Below are 15,238 nucleotides of genomic sequence, written 5' to 3' on the forward strand. Positions count from 1 at the left end.
ATATGTGTTCTAAATTAAAATTAGGTCTTGTTTAGAACCTATAGGAATTAGGACACAGATCTCATACACACATTTATGGTAGTATATCCAGTTGCTCATATTTGAATTACCACATGAAGATTTACACAATGTAGGTCACATTCTCTAGAAGCTAATAAATTAAAAGGAATGAATGACAATTTCTGCCCAGAGAACTACACATGTGACTTCATACCTATAATCAAAAGGACTGCGGAAGCTTCAAAAGGACTTCCCAAGGACTATCACCTTCTAGATAAAGATTATTAGATTTGAACACTGGGCCTTTTCCATCTATTTTATTGTTCATTTTCAATCAATGTCATTTAAGTGTTAGATACATTTCTCAACTCAGTCACTCTAGAAGATTCAAGAGCATAAAAAGAGATGGTTTTCCGAGCCAGCAGCCATTTTAAGTAAGAGAAAAATAATTTATGTCAAAGAAGTGGGGAAGAGATGTCTGCTTTTATTTACCTCAAAAGCCAGCCCACATCTTGTATTTTTTTTAGCACTGTATGACAAGCTGTGCTGCCAACAAGACCAAAAGTAGCAGAATCCCAGTAGTAAATTACAGTGAATGTCTGCTGGGTACATTGGCAGCCTGTATGGAATCTGTCTCTGGTATAAGAGTGGTGAAGTTCTTGCATTCCAATGCTAAAAGCAGTACAAAGATGAAACAAGTAATTCATAGCTTGAATTTTTTCTTTCTACTGATTCATCTCCTGGTCATTTCTGAAACTCTCAGCTCTCATTTCATTTGGTCTTCTCCTGGAAGAGCAGAAGGGAATCTCTGATTATTTTATGTACTCCATGGAGTCAGTCAATAGAACTAGTATCACTGTATCATTGAAGAAGGAGTCCATAGGAAATTTGAGACTGTACAGAATTCAGGGATTTTATTAGTGAGGATTGGCTTAAGGAATAGAAGTTCATATGGTCCTGCTAATGTCAGTCTACATAATAATGTGTTTTGTTCCCTCTAAAAAACAGGCTTGAACACAGATAAAAGTCTACTAGCCTCTATGTGTCCCTGTAAAATTTTTCCCATTGCTTTCTGACTATTTTCTCTGAGAAGAGCCACTAACATCACTGCACAGGGCTGTGCACTCCCAGGGGAATATTCTGCTCATACTTGCAGCACAGTTCCTGCATTTGCTACCTGTCTTGGAGTGACTTTATGATGCATATCCCCTATTGCTGCTCTATGCCCAGAAATTAATTTTCTGCCTTTCTGTGCCTTTAAACTGAGCCTGAGAGGGGGGAGAGGAAAAAAAACCGAGCAAGCTTTTCAAGCAATTGTTTCAAGGACACAGCACATTGCAGCGGCAAGAGGAGCAGGGGAAGTACCCTTCTTGCTTTTCAGCCAGTTTTTCAGCTCTTTTTTTATCCGGGGGGAGATGGAGAGTTGAACTTTGTTTTCCCGGGACTTTGGTTTTATCCCTTCTTCTTTTTTGGACTGTTTCAACATCAGAACACATAGGGAGAATTATTCATCAAGGCTCCAGAGGTGGGCCCACCAGGACCCAGCTCCAAGGAGGGGGAGAGAGACTACGGAAGGACTCTGAAATTTTCCCAGGTTTCTCTCCACAGTGAGAGGTTTTATTATTTAGCATTATTAACCTTTTCCTGTGTGTTTGTTAAATAAATAGTTTTTATCTCTTTCACTTTCCTCCGAGGAAAATTTATTTTTTCCTGAACCTGGTGGGGGAGGGGTGGTTGTGATCTGCCTTCTATCAGAGGATATTTTTCCTCCAAATTTGTCCAAACTGGCACACTACCCAAGGAACTCACCTTGCTGTCGGCACTGATGAGAAGCGGTTGCACTTTAATGCTGTCGTTGACCACTGAGACTGTGGCACTGGTGCTGATCGGAGCTGCATTGCTGGGGGAGGTGGAAATGATGGCATAGGCCACACCAGCACCACTTAGAGGGGATGAAAGAGCTGCAGGGTCGGTGACACTTTGTGACTGGCTGTTGGGTGTCTGTACATGGTTGACGGTGTTGTTGGCAGTTGGGAGGGCAGGGCTAGGGTTTTTGATGCTTACTATGGTTGCCTTCTGGAAGGTGGGAGGCTGCTTGGAAGGTTGGTCTCTGCATGGGGAGATTGGGAGGCTGTCTGGAATCAGGGTCTTTGGCCTAACCTACAAACAGAGAGTCAGGAGTTATTAGGCACATGAACAAACACTGCACACATGCATTTGTCCAGTAGAATCTCTAATTGCATTAACCACGGACCAGGAGCATCTAGAAAAACAGAATGTAGCAACTGCAAGTAGCCAACCATTAATTTACTTCTACATATATTCCCAGCACTTCTCACTTAGGTCATTTTGAAGTTCTTAAATCACTGCAGTGCTAAACAATAAGGGAAGAGAAAGTCAAATCCTCATTTTGATTAGCACACATCCATACAAATGCTAGTCAAGTCACATCCAGCTCTCAGTAGGGATGTGTAAGCCAAAGCCTTTGCAAAGAATGGAAAATCCATGCAATAATTTCCTGTTTTGAACAACACAACACTCTTGTTATGAATTAAGGAGTGGGTGCTGAATCATTAAGGGTGTTGTGTGGGAAAGCATTTACAGGGACAGTAAAGCATATGCCTTTATACTGGTGGATTGGTCAATGAACATCCTCAGATGTTTAAGACATCAAATGGAGAGGAGATCAGTCACACAATCACTTAATTTACAAAAAATAAATAAAATAAAGAGAGGGATACAAGAAACCCAAAACCATCAAACATCATATTTTGTTGCAGTAATTAAAGAGCTAATTTGCAGCTGCAGGTGGATGCAGGAGGAACTTCCATGAATGGAAGAGGATACTTTGCCCAGCTTTGCAATAGCTGTGACTGTACCCAGAGCCATGAATGATAGCTGCAATCAATTGTTTTCAGCTAATGTGATGTGTTTCCAGTGGTGTAATTAATGTCACCCTGTCAATACGGCTCTGCCTTAACAACATGTTAAGTACAGTTCCAGGATTGAAAATAAATAATTTAAACTGCTTCACATGGAGTTAACTTCACTCCCAGCTTACTCGTTAACACAGCCAGATAAAACAGTCAGTTCCCTCTGTGCTTATTTAGTCCTGTCACTTCTCACACCTTCCATATTGTGAAACAAAATGACAAGTTCTAACAGACAGACATGGGAAACAGCTGTCTATGTCACCACGCTGGAGTCTACAGGAGCCTTTCAAATGGCACCAACTTCAATCTTGAGCCTAAGTAAGAAAGTTAATGAAAATGCAGTGATTTACTGATCTGCAGAAAACCATCTCTCAAGGCTGGCCATCATTCTGTATCGTGTCAAGAAGGAACCGTACCATTTGTCCCCAAAGCAAATACTAAGTGCAGCAACACACATGTTGTGAGCTCTTTGTGTCTCAGTAACTTGTCCCTCAAATGTTGGCAGGACCCCAACACCCACGAGCAGTGCAAACGGTTATCAGACAACAGTTCTGCTTGGGACATTCACATTTCCAGCAGTTATGGTAGATGGAAAGGTAAAGAGGAGGTTTGCCCAAGGTCCTGCAGACTTGTGCCAGAGCCAGGAAGCCACTGTGTTCAGCTCACAGCTTTGAGGTGACAGTGGAAAGCCTCAGAGACCTGCTGTGAAATGATGCAAAACTACACAGAACGCCAACAAACCATAGTCAAAATACTCTGAATGTAACTAAAGGGTTCTTTGCTCATTTTCTTTATGGAATCACTTTGTGTAATGATTATCTGATTGATTTAGTTAAGATACCACACAAATACCTTGGTCAAGTAGTTTAAGGGAGGACTCTGTAATTAGCTTCATATCCATGATTAGTTAATGGTCTTATTTTCAAAAGTAGTGCACAAAGCACTGGTTTAAACCAATCAGTTCAGGAGTTTTTCTAGACAAAAACTGTCATGTAGTCTACCAGGATCTACTGTATCTGTCACTCTTAATTGCACTTTTATATTTAATCAAAAACCTAATTAAAACTAAGTGCCTATATATATTCCAGCTATATAATTATCTTTTCTACTGCATTTATAGCATTTATATATATATATAGACTGTCAGATGTAATACCTCAGTGAATCCTACACACACCCATAATACACATCCTGCAAGTTGTGGATGAACACATATTACTTTGCTATAAAATAAGCTCTTCCTGCACAGACAATTAAACAAACTTAATTTTCCAAAACACTAAATTCTTTATAAAGTGCTGCATGCTGAAATTATCTGATAGGACTTACCAAACTGGTACAGCACAGAACATATGCTGGGCACTATCTGCCACTGTGTGATACAGAGGAGGAATAGCTGTTTTCACGGGCTAAGCTTCTGCAAACTCCCTGCCAAGTTCACCCAACCTTGGGAGACCATATTTATCTCCAATTACAGAACAATAAAAAGGGTTGATTACAGAAACAAAAGTTTCAGGTGCTCCTGAGTTAGAGCTAAAATAATTTAAAGAGAAAATAACATTTATTTCTAGGGCCTGCAAGGATAAATCCAAAACACAAAGGAAATGTAAAAGCCCCTTGTGCTCCAACACCTATGAATGTTCCCCTCGGGATATAAACACTAAGCGCAAACATTAATAAACAGCTACATGAAAGACCTTTGGCAGAGTGTCACCTAAAACCCTAAACTGCTACAGTAATTTGTGAAGATAAATGGTGTCAGCTAGTAAGAGAAAATATAAGAAGGAAAAAGGTAGCATAAATTCCTTTTCCTCACAGCAAAACTGTAGCTTAAATTTGGGAGATGAAAGTAGGACAGTGGCACTGGCAAAAGTTTGGAAGCTGGCAATCACTGAAGAAGAGGTAGAATAAAACTAGGGCAGGACAGGGACTGCACTGCACATGCACAGTATCAAAGAGTAATTTTCTACTGAAAGTAGCACAGGCTGGATGGCACCAGTCCCTGTCACAAGAGCCACAGAAATAAAAGGCACCAAAGTTCAGCAAAGAAGAAAAAAGAAAGAAAAAGAGACAGCCCGTATGTTACCAAGAGAACACTTCAACTGTTGGTGAATGCTGTGAGTAACAAACAATTCTCTGTAGCTCAACCCTTCTTTCCCCAAGTATCTTTCATTTAACTTCTGACAGCTGTCAAAACAGAATGTGATACTACCAGGGCTCAAAATGCAAAAGAGAGAGCTGCTTCTTGAATATAATGATTTCCTAAGCCCGTGTTATTCTTGAGTTTCCTCAATACCCACAATAACAGAAACAATTTCCTGTGGCAGTGTTCAGACTGGTACTTCTCAGATAGCTGCAGGTGAGCACACTTTTCAAGGAGATATTCTCAAACCTGAGCATTCACTAGGTGGCGGCTGTCTGCTTTTCAGACAGGGAAATAAGAGACCCCAATCCTGTGACATGTACAGAGTGCTCTTTTGTTCAACAACCTCTAATTTAATATATTTTAAAGACTTTCAGATCAGGAAAGAATTAGCTCCTGTGACTAACATGATTTCTTGTATATCCCATATTATTAAGCTCCATCCAGATGTCCCTATATGAAATTCAAAGGCTTCTAATTCACCAAAATGTCATTCAAGCTCTCAAGAGCACAAATCACTGAATACTGCAGAGGTGAATGAATTGCTGAGTGGTGGAGGTAGAAGAGCCTGCTGTGTGTCACCACTGACAAAGGCAAATGTGATCATGGGCAATCCGTTTCCTGAGGTACATCCCACCAGGTGAGCCACTCACCTGTTGTAGTAAAGAAAAATAAGATAAGAAAGAAAACCTCTTACAAAAGAAGTCCTCAAGATCCAACCCAAACAAGTATGGGGAAAAAGGAGAAGGGAAGAAAATCACACAATTCCTCCAATTTCTGTGGGCAATCCTATGTAGTCCTAAAGAACAGGATTTAATTAGAACAGTTACATCTGTGCTGATCTGCAGGTGTTATGAGAATTTTTAAGGGCATTTCTGGTAAATGTGTTCTCCTTCAAGCCTATAGGATAGAAGGGAAGTTAACAAGAATACCTCAATTACAAACCCAAAAGGGATCACTGTGATCCTCCAGCTCACAGGCCATATAATTTCTCCCAGAAACTGAAGACTGATTTTAAAAGAAAATACTAAAGACTTCTTAACGATGAGCTCCAGTAAATTGCTAAAATGGTTTTTTATGCTCATGACTGGCATTTTATTGCAAGGCTGAATTTGCTTAACTTCAGCTTCCAGTCCCTGGATCTTGTTATAGCTCTGTCAGCAACACTGAAGAGCCCTCCCCTTCCCCTGTATCAGATATCAGCTGGATCATGCTCAGCATCCATCAGGCCTTCATACTGGCAGGGCTGATCTGTATGAAAATAAGTTTTTCAGCTCAACACAATATCACATTGCCTTTGAGAGAAAGACCATTATTCACACTTTATTTTCACTTCACCCTTGTACTCAGAGCTTAAAAACAAAAACTCAAAATGGATTTGGCACAATTCATATGTCACATAGACAAAGTGCTGGGAGCAGCAGACAGAGCTTTCATTCTTGAAAAGCTTTAGAGGATCACACAGAAAATGTTAGCAATGGCTGATAAAAATGAATGTAATATGGGGTAATTATATCCTTCACCAGAGCGAACAGATGCACATTTACTTCAGTAAAGCTGTGTCTATTTATGCCAGCTGAGGACCAACTCTCTCCCTCTTCTTTTTTAATCAATAAAAATTATGCAAAAAAAAAGGTTTAGCATAACTTTACAGCAATGACACTCCCTGAAATCCAGGTTGCCCCGCTCACTCAAACACAAGTATTTGCAGCTTGGTTCATTTTTAGTTCCTTTCCCAATAAGCTCCTATTATTGTCAGCCTGGTCTAAGACCACAGTCAAAATCAAATAAACACTATTTTCTTCCCACAGGGGAAAGATTTCTTTCTTTTCTTTCTTCCCTTTGATGGGGCTACACAAAAAAGAAGTTACTCTTCATTGTGGAAAGCCCAGGCAAGATGACCCAGATCAGTGAATCCTATGTTCACATACAACATAACTCTCTCTTTAGCATATCCCTGGAATACTAGCCTGGGAACCTAAAGAAGGATGGTGTGAAATACAGGGCAAAACCCAAGGAGCTCCTCCAGCCCACATTTCCAATCCTACTACTCTGGATGGAGTAGACCAGGGAAGAAACCTTAATCTGATCAAAACCTATAGCAAAATTGAGCAGACTTCAGCAAGACCAGAACTGCAACGAGCCCCTCAAAACAAACCCTGGTCTCTCAGTTTACACGCAACAAAACCCAGGAGTCAATCAGCAGTATTTTCACACGTGTTAAAACTGCACACACTCAATTAGGAATTTCCCAGGTGCTGTGTACCTGCCATGATTTGGTATTTCAATTGTTAGTCATGGACAGCTAACTTTAGTGTACAGATGACACGTAGCTAATAGAACTCCTGTGCGGTTTCTAAGAAGGCAAAACAATCGAATTTAGTTTTTCTTCTCCTTCAGCTTTGCCCAATACTACAGAAATGGAAGTTTTGCTGAGAGGGATGTTTGAGTGGGAATCTGCCAGCTCTGCTTTTTGTGGATGTTGCCATAAGGTAGTCAGGTGGGAGTTTTTTATTAAAAATGTTATCAATGTTTTGAACACAAAGCTGTATTTTCACAGGAACTTGACTGACTTTTGCTAATGAATTGTGTATTTTCTGCCTTTATTTTCTGGTTTGGCACTGCCACCATTGAATGGATGATTCATTAAGTGGCTCTTTTCCATTTGCAAAGGGGGAAAACTACCATTAAACCAGCAAATAAAAATCAATATTATTCAAAAAAATAAGAACCAGAGGTTGAAGTTGAAAAGGACTTCTGGGTTTTTTTACCTTCTGCACAACAATTCTGTCCTTGAACATTCAGTTATCTTTGGGCCTCTGAGGAAAAAATTTAATCCTTATTGTTTAGGATTACATTGGGAATATAAAAGATAGACTGTGATTATACACACCAGTCAATAACTTAGTTCCATTTCCACTCTTCTCAGCATTACAAGTTAGCTTGCTTCTCTCACAGATACTCATCTATGATTAACTTCCTTCAGTTTAAAGTGTCCATGAAGCCCTTAGGCACAAATGAGAGAAGACCTGTCTGCTTTCCTCCTGTCCATATACTTCCATAGGCAAGCTCTGGACTAACCCACACAGCTGGCATTCACTGGATTCAAAATCTGGTGTCATATTAAAGACCATGGATATCACTGCTTTGTACTGTCCACCACTTTAAGAGCTTGTCCTGCTTCTAGACAACAATAACATCACATTATGATGATTCGACCAGCCCCAATTAATTTACTAGCCAAAATAAAAAAAGAAAAACAAAAATAATAATAAAAGTAAGGACAAAAATAGTTTCTGTCTGCTGACAGCCTAAGCAAGATGGAAACACACAAGATGTTGAGACACCAGGAGATGAAAATGAAGGGTCAGACAGCAGCATAGCTACTTCCTCCAAGCCTTTGCTGAAGTCGTGCAAAGAAAGAAAGCCTTCCTGTCTACCTGTTATTCGCCCAGAATTCTAATGCAAGCTCGTACAACTGGCATTGAGGCTCAGAGACACAGCATAGTCCAGATCCAGGCCAGATGTGGATCGGAAGCCACATCTTTCACATGGATACAAATGGCATCAGTGGAGAGAGGGAAAATTTCTTACCCTCTCATTCGCTGCTACTCCGCAAAGCAGGACTTGACATGGAGTAACATGAGAGTTTTCAATTGGGAAAAAGGCACCATGCCAGGTGTAAAAATGGCTTGAATATTTCCTGAGATTTTCATGGATACTTTAGGATTCTGTGTGAAGACTATCATGGAGAGTTGACTTCTGTGGAGGTCCTTTTCAAAGTGCTTACAACACTGATCAGATCTGAAGGTCTCAAGCATCAGGAACAACCAGTTCTACTTCTCCTTCCCCACCACTCTGAATCAGTTCTCTTGTTAAGAACTGAAAACTGACACCAATAGAAAGGCAGAGGAAACAGAGAGAGGTCCTTTGGAAAAGGTGCATCTGAGTGTAGGCCCCCTTGATCCACCCTACACATTCATCCTTGACCTTACTGCAGAAGACTGGATTTCTTGCCGCTGCCAAGCTCTGGCATGCTACCATCCACAGGGAATATTCTTACTGCACCACCTTAGTCACTCCTTCACCTGTCTTGGATGCACAGCAGCAGTGTAAAATACATACCTAGAAGGTGCTACAGTAAGCCACTGCCTTTCTCAGAAGCACAGGCAACCTACCAAACATCCACTAGTGTGGAACCGAGACTCCCACAGACTTTTCAATACTATACTGTGTTTCCATCCCAACCTTCAAAGCTCTCCCTGTAAAGACTTAATATGAAAGGCCAAGCTAGCCATGTATGCCTGGGGCAGGGAGTCTCTACAACAAGGGGGAGGCAGCTGTCTCAACCTTCTTCTCTAAGAATTACGAGCACAAACCTCATCAATTTCTATACTAAATGTTTTCTATAGTGGCATGCAATTAATAGTAGCATGACCATTGAAAATAAGCAAATTGATAAAAAGAAAACCTAAGCAGAATGCTCAGCTGTATGTGCTTCTCCCCAAAGGAAAAGATGAGAGAAGAAATAGCTTACAACAGATATTCATCTTGGTGCTTAACACATTACCAGAAGGTGCTTCAATTACAGTGACAAGCATGGTATAAGAGCTTATATACAATAAAACAGATTAATAACTATATTTATTAAGAGCTACAGGTTCAGCCAGGCCTCTGCAAACCTTTTTTGCTTGTTTTCTGCATGCATACAATGAATATTAAATACTGTTGCTTGGTTGCTTACCACACTGATTAAGTTACCTTCAATCAGGTTCGCTCCTCCTCCAATAGCATTCCAACAAATTCCTCTGGAAGTGCTGAGAGTTATATACCAGAAAGTTTCACAACATCCCTTAGGTTTAGTCCCTTCCCCCTGATATTGTAAAAACAACTTTACCCAATTCCATTATTCTTTTCTCAATCAAACAATAAAGTAGACTTGTCTCTCCACTGCATGATTCTGCCATAACTTTTTATACAAACATGTATGTCTGTGAGCTTCTTTTCTATTTTCATGAGAGACTGACTTGCATTTAGTAATACTTTTCCACTTTCCAATGGCTATGTAGTTTTAACATATTACACTTAAAAATAATAGGGTTGTTTTTTTTTTTTAAACTCATGATGCAAACAGAGAGAGACTTTGCCACAGACCAGCCTATTTCTTCTACAGTACACAGTGGCATCCCAAAATTTGAGTTCTGTTTATAAGGAATTATTTTCCTATCAAGAAATCTTCCAGAAGCCCTACTACTGAGAAAGTCAGGAGCAGTGCCTGGCTTTGGTACACATGTGAAGAGAAGCAGCAGCTACCAGTAGAAATGTGCTCATGAGAACTGTGACATGAAATTTTAAAATAGGAATGTGTGTTTAACTTTTGAGACTCTGGCTGGGATCACATGGTACCCAGTGAAGAGTAAATGCACTCTAAGATAACAGAGCCTGTCCCAAGGCAGCCAGCCCAGTGACCACATTCAGACCCTACTGAATTACATGCTAAAGTCACTACAGAAGATAAAAACTAAGCAGTATCTGACAGCAGAACTGGGTAGAGTCGATTGAAACATACATGTTTCACCTAAGGCCCTGTGAGTACCTGTTTGTTTTCACCACTAGCCTGTGTGATCTCTCCAATGCAGACACTGCTCTGCTCTAAGCAGCAGTGTCATGAGCAAAGCCATCCCAAACTGTGCCTTCAACCAGCACTGGAAAGATAGGCCACGGAAATAGCATTGTAATCTGATTTAACTGCCATTCAAAATGTCACAGTCTCTCCATTAATTTGAATGAGGATTGGACTGGGCCCAAATTACTGACAACAAAACAGAAAATTAATTTTAATATCTTTACTTTTTCATTTAAAATCTTCCTATTGAAGAACAGAAAATAACATTTCACATGTACCTCCAGGTGGCTACAGTACAACTTATATTTGTCTGTAAACCAGTTCAAAATAGACAGAATCTTTGCTCTGCAGCTGGAAATTGGAACTCAACCTGACAGAATGCCATCCCCTCCATAGAGCAGATGGGTGCCATAAAGAAGAGGAGTAGCTCAGGATTATCACAGTGTTTGAGTAGAGGACCTCTAGGATTTTCTTCTTAAAGTGCAGTAGAGAGTCTGCAGTTTCAAAGCATCTCACCCAGCTGGAAACCTCAAAGACCAAAGTAAGAAGAGAAAGACTATCTGGACTTAGCTTCTCAAACATCACAGCTCCTTTGTTTGATGAAAGCAAAAAATAACTTCATATTCTGGAAGAAAATAAAAAGAACAAATGTCCACCAAAGAAGCTTGTTTTGGCAAATAATGAATGCTTAAACAATATTGTTTGTATTGTACAATGAACTTGTAAGTAATGTTTGTTTGCTCACCACTTAATTAGCAGTTCTAAGTGATGGGATTTTGCTGCCATTTGTGAATGTGCAAATTTTGAAACTTCGTTCCCCAGATGGAAAAGCTCCCAGGGGGTCATATCATAAACCCATTCAAATGAACAAAACAAATAACAAGTATCTGTACAAATCTGGAAAATGAGGGCACTGTATGCATTGTTTTATGTAAGTCTTGTTAAATGCCTCGGTTTACTTGTGTGGTATGTTTTTGCTTGACTGCATAAGGGTAAATCAAAAGAGGCTGTCAAGATGAGGAGCATGAAAGTGTCAAATATATCAGACTCCTTTAGACATGATGAGGATGCTCAAAATGGAGGAGTCCCCTCTTTCTGTCCAGCCAGCCTGGTAAAATTTATGCCTACCTGTAAATCTAAAGGGAATCTGAAATCCCAAAGAAATAATGAGACTGGCCAAAAGGAGAAATGCCAGGGAGCAGTTGGTGTGCTGCCAGGAATGCAGATACTGACCTGGATTTTACCCAGTTATCTACATGTACCTGAGATAGAAGTGCAATCTGTCCACTTTAGAGGAAAGCCACTCATAGAGGATGATTCAGAGATAAGTAGGCTCCTAAAATGGCAGGAATCCCAAAAGGGCTCCACCCAGGCCTTCCACCCCTCCACAGACCTGCAGAGAAGCAGCACATGCAGCCCAAAAGACTAGGTGAGTGCGACTGTACCTGCTACTGCACTTGCACAAGCTACACCTGCACTCACCTGCTTGAGTAAACGGACACAGCTGCTGGAGCACAGAAGCCTTTGCTGCTCTGGTTTCATCACCGTAGGGCTCTACACACTTCACTGTCACAACTAGATTTGGCAGAGATGGAGATCGGGGAAGGTTCCATCCTTTCCAGAACAAGATTGAGCCATAGGTAACATCCCAGAGTCTGGATACGGCACTGCTTTCTTTCCCAGTGAAATACTCCAAATTCTTGGTAGAGAACTGATGAATATGGTTCTACTGTCCCAGTAATTTGCTGCTACATGGGCAACCAAAGTAAAGGTTTTAGCAGATGCAAAACCCAGCTGGACTCCGCTTGTTGGTATGCTTGACAGACAGGAATTTGCGTCTCTGAAAGTCAATCCTAGAATGGCAGGATTGTGCCAGTAACTCACAGCACGGTATGGGGCCTTGCCTGTCATCCACAGGGACAAAAGGAGATTAGTGGCCAGCCTGGTCTGTAACTTTTATCTAGCATCAGACCAAGTCTGATGAAAGAAAGCTGAGGACATGGTCTGTGACAAGGTTTAATTCTGAACAATTTCCAGCTCCTACTGGAAGATAATATACACCCCTTAATTTCCAAAATAATTTTTAATTAAGTGCTTGTCTTCACAAAACTACAAGGAAGAAGAGTGAAGGAGATGTTTTTTACCATAACACCTGTATGGTATCACATGGCCTTGCTTCCTGGAATTTTTATATTTCCATCTGAAGTTTCCAGTTCTCCTGGACCAGAGATGACTACGCACTCATGCTACAGTTCTTACAAAGGACAGCCTTCACAGTGACACAGTGCTGCAGATGACTTACAGTAGCCTCCCAGGTCACCTGCATCCAGCTCTACCTGGGGAATGACAGCTTGACACCACTCTGGTTAATGGCTATATTTAATCTATTTTCAAGACATCTGACTATTTAATTAGAAGCCAAACTTTCCACTTGTAGATGAAAACCTGGTATCTCTGAAGACATCAAGCACAAAGTTTTGATGCATGGAGGGAGTTCCCCACTAGGAAACTATATGGAAATTTTAAACTTCTCTGTGAGCTTGGAGGGGGAGAGGAACACATGGATCATGAAGATGTGCAAAAGAGGACTGGTGTGTAAATGGGACAGGCTGTTGCTGAAAAAGCTGGCCTGTTGCTGGCCTGTGAAAAAGCCAGAAAAAACTCAGGGCATAAGACATACCCCCAGTAACATGGTAATACATAACAGCTGCCTACTTCATTTTCAATTTTGTCAGAAATGAGGTTGCTAGGTAGTTATTGCCCGTTCTATCCATATGAAATATTCACTAAACAGAAAAGTTAGTGAACTATGGCTCAGGGCGGCCAAGAAAGCACTGGTAGTTCATTAGTATTAAGTATGATTGCATAAACAGGTCTGAAATGGAAACTGTACCAGGAAGGGAGTGAAACAAAGCGGGATACAAACAAAAATATTGCCATGAGCTAAAAAGCAAGACAGAAAGGATGTGTTCTTTTCAAAAAGCTAAGGAAATCAGCTTCCTCCACTTTTTCCAATTCTTCAAAATTGGATCTAGCACTGAATGAAATTTTTTTCTATTTAATAAAAGCATAGAGCATTGGTACTTCTCTAAGTGCAGCATTTGCAATGCCATCACCATTGCTGAAACGTAACCTAAATGATTAATTTAGGCTCTGTTATAGCTCTTGGACCTCATCTATTTTCAGGAGCAATCTGCTCATCTTTGACACCCCAAAATGGCAGAAATCAAAATGTTATTACAAGGTAAGAACAACTGAAAAGCAAAGTCTTGAACTTGATAAGAAAACTATAACCTCACTTTATGTTCCCAACTCTGCCTTCCACAATATGTAATTTAAAGAGAGAATTTAAGAACTTTATATTGCAAATACTTCTTCCTCCAAGTAAATTTAGCTCACAGATCTTCTACTAGATTCTGCCACTAAAAAAAATGGGAAAAAAAGAAAGGAACAATAGGAAGAATATACGTCATCAACACTTTTCTAGTGTTCATATATGAGAAAGAGAGTTCTAAGGGCCACAGTGGGAGAAATATATTTATACTTAATAATCATGAATGTGAAAAGCAAACCACTTGTTGAAAATGACATCCAAAAATTTTGAGAAAGAGGGTTGAAATGGGGAATAAAGTGTATAGTTGTAGAAACAGTGATGGGTGTTCAGAAAAGAAAACAGTTTAAAACATTTTAAAAACCAGTGAGTGCAACTCCCCTTTCACTCTTACCCAGAGAATCTTTCCTCGGTCTGGTACCTGGGTTAGCTGGGCCAAAACTTTGTATTGGGATTTGAAGGCAAGTAAGTCAGTGAAACAGAATGTGGGTTTAAATCTTGAGCAGGAAGGTTAACACTTCCACCAGTTCTTTTACTTACAGAATTGTATAGATTTTCACTTCTGTGATTTGTGATTCATCTTTAAAGCATAAATTTACATTCCACCACACATATTTTGTTCTTCCACAATGACTCTATTTGATTTTTTATAGCTTTTCATTGTGCTATCAGTAGGTTCCCAGAAGAATTTTTTTTCCTGGATTGAAGAAAACTCAACTCTGCAAAATCAGTGTGCTGACACACCCAGGCCTAGGCACTAGACAGAAGCAGAGAATATGTACAAAATGACACAACCCCCTCTTTGAAGCTGTATTATGTACCTGAGGTAGCACTGCTGGTCCTTGTCCTGCCAACCTCTGCAAGGAGCTGACCTGAGGAACTTTAATGGGCACTGCAGTGATAGTTCCCAAAGTCTGTTGAAAGAAAAACATTTGAACAGAGCTTAAAACAATTGCAAAGCTTTCCCAGACACAATCTCTCCGAGCCAGAAGTTCCCTTCCAGCTCTTTTTCTCTTCCTAGCTAACATGGCTGCAGGCTCTGTAGGCACCAGACTGTTTTCGAAAGAGATCTGAAATGCACCACAGGGACGTGCATGGGTACAATGATGCATTTCATGGTAGCCAGGGTCACAAAAAGATGTTTGCTGTGCCTCAGGAAATAGTGAATACTGAATTATTAAAATGGAAAGCTGCCTATAAATATA

General features: G+C 40.3%; 1 protein-coding gene across 3 annotated transcripts in view; it reads right to left on the minus strand.

Moving 5' to 3' along the window:
- Positions 1-15,238, minus strand: part of PHF21B (PHD finger protein 21B) — a gene marked incomplete at both ends in the record, with an annotated part of 188,857 nt that overhangs the window by 24,633 nt on the left and 148,986 nt on the right. For all 3 annotated transcript variants that reach the window (XM_082279819.1, XM_082279818.1, XM_082279817.1), the window contains 2 exons: positions 1,810-2,160; positions 14,855-14,947. In XM_082279819.1, coding sequence (XP_082135945.1) covers positions 1,810-2,160; positions 14,855-14,947 — 444 coding nt within the window. The remainder of the gene's footprint in view (positions 1-1,809; positions 2,161-14,854; positions 14,948-15,238) is intronic.

This window comes from Coloeus monedula, assembly GCF_965178545.1.
Source record: "Coloeus monedula genome assembly, chromosome: 4".
Lineage (NCBI taxonomy): Eukaryota > Metazoa > Chordata > Aves > Passeriformes > Corvidae > Coloeus > Coloeus monedula.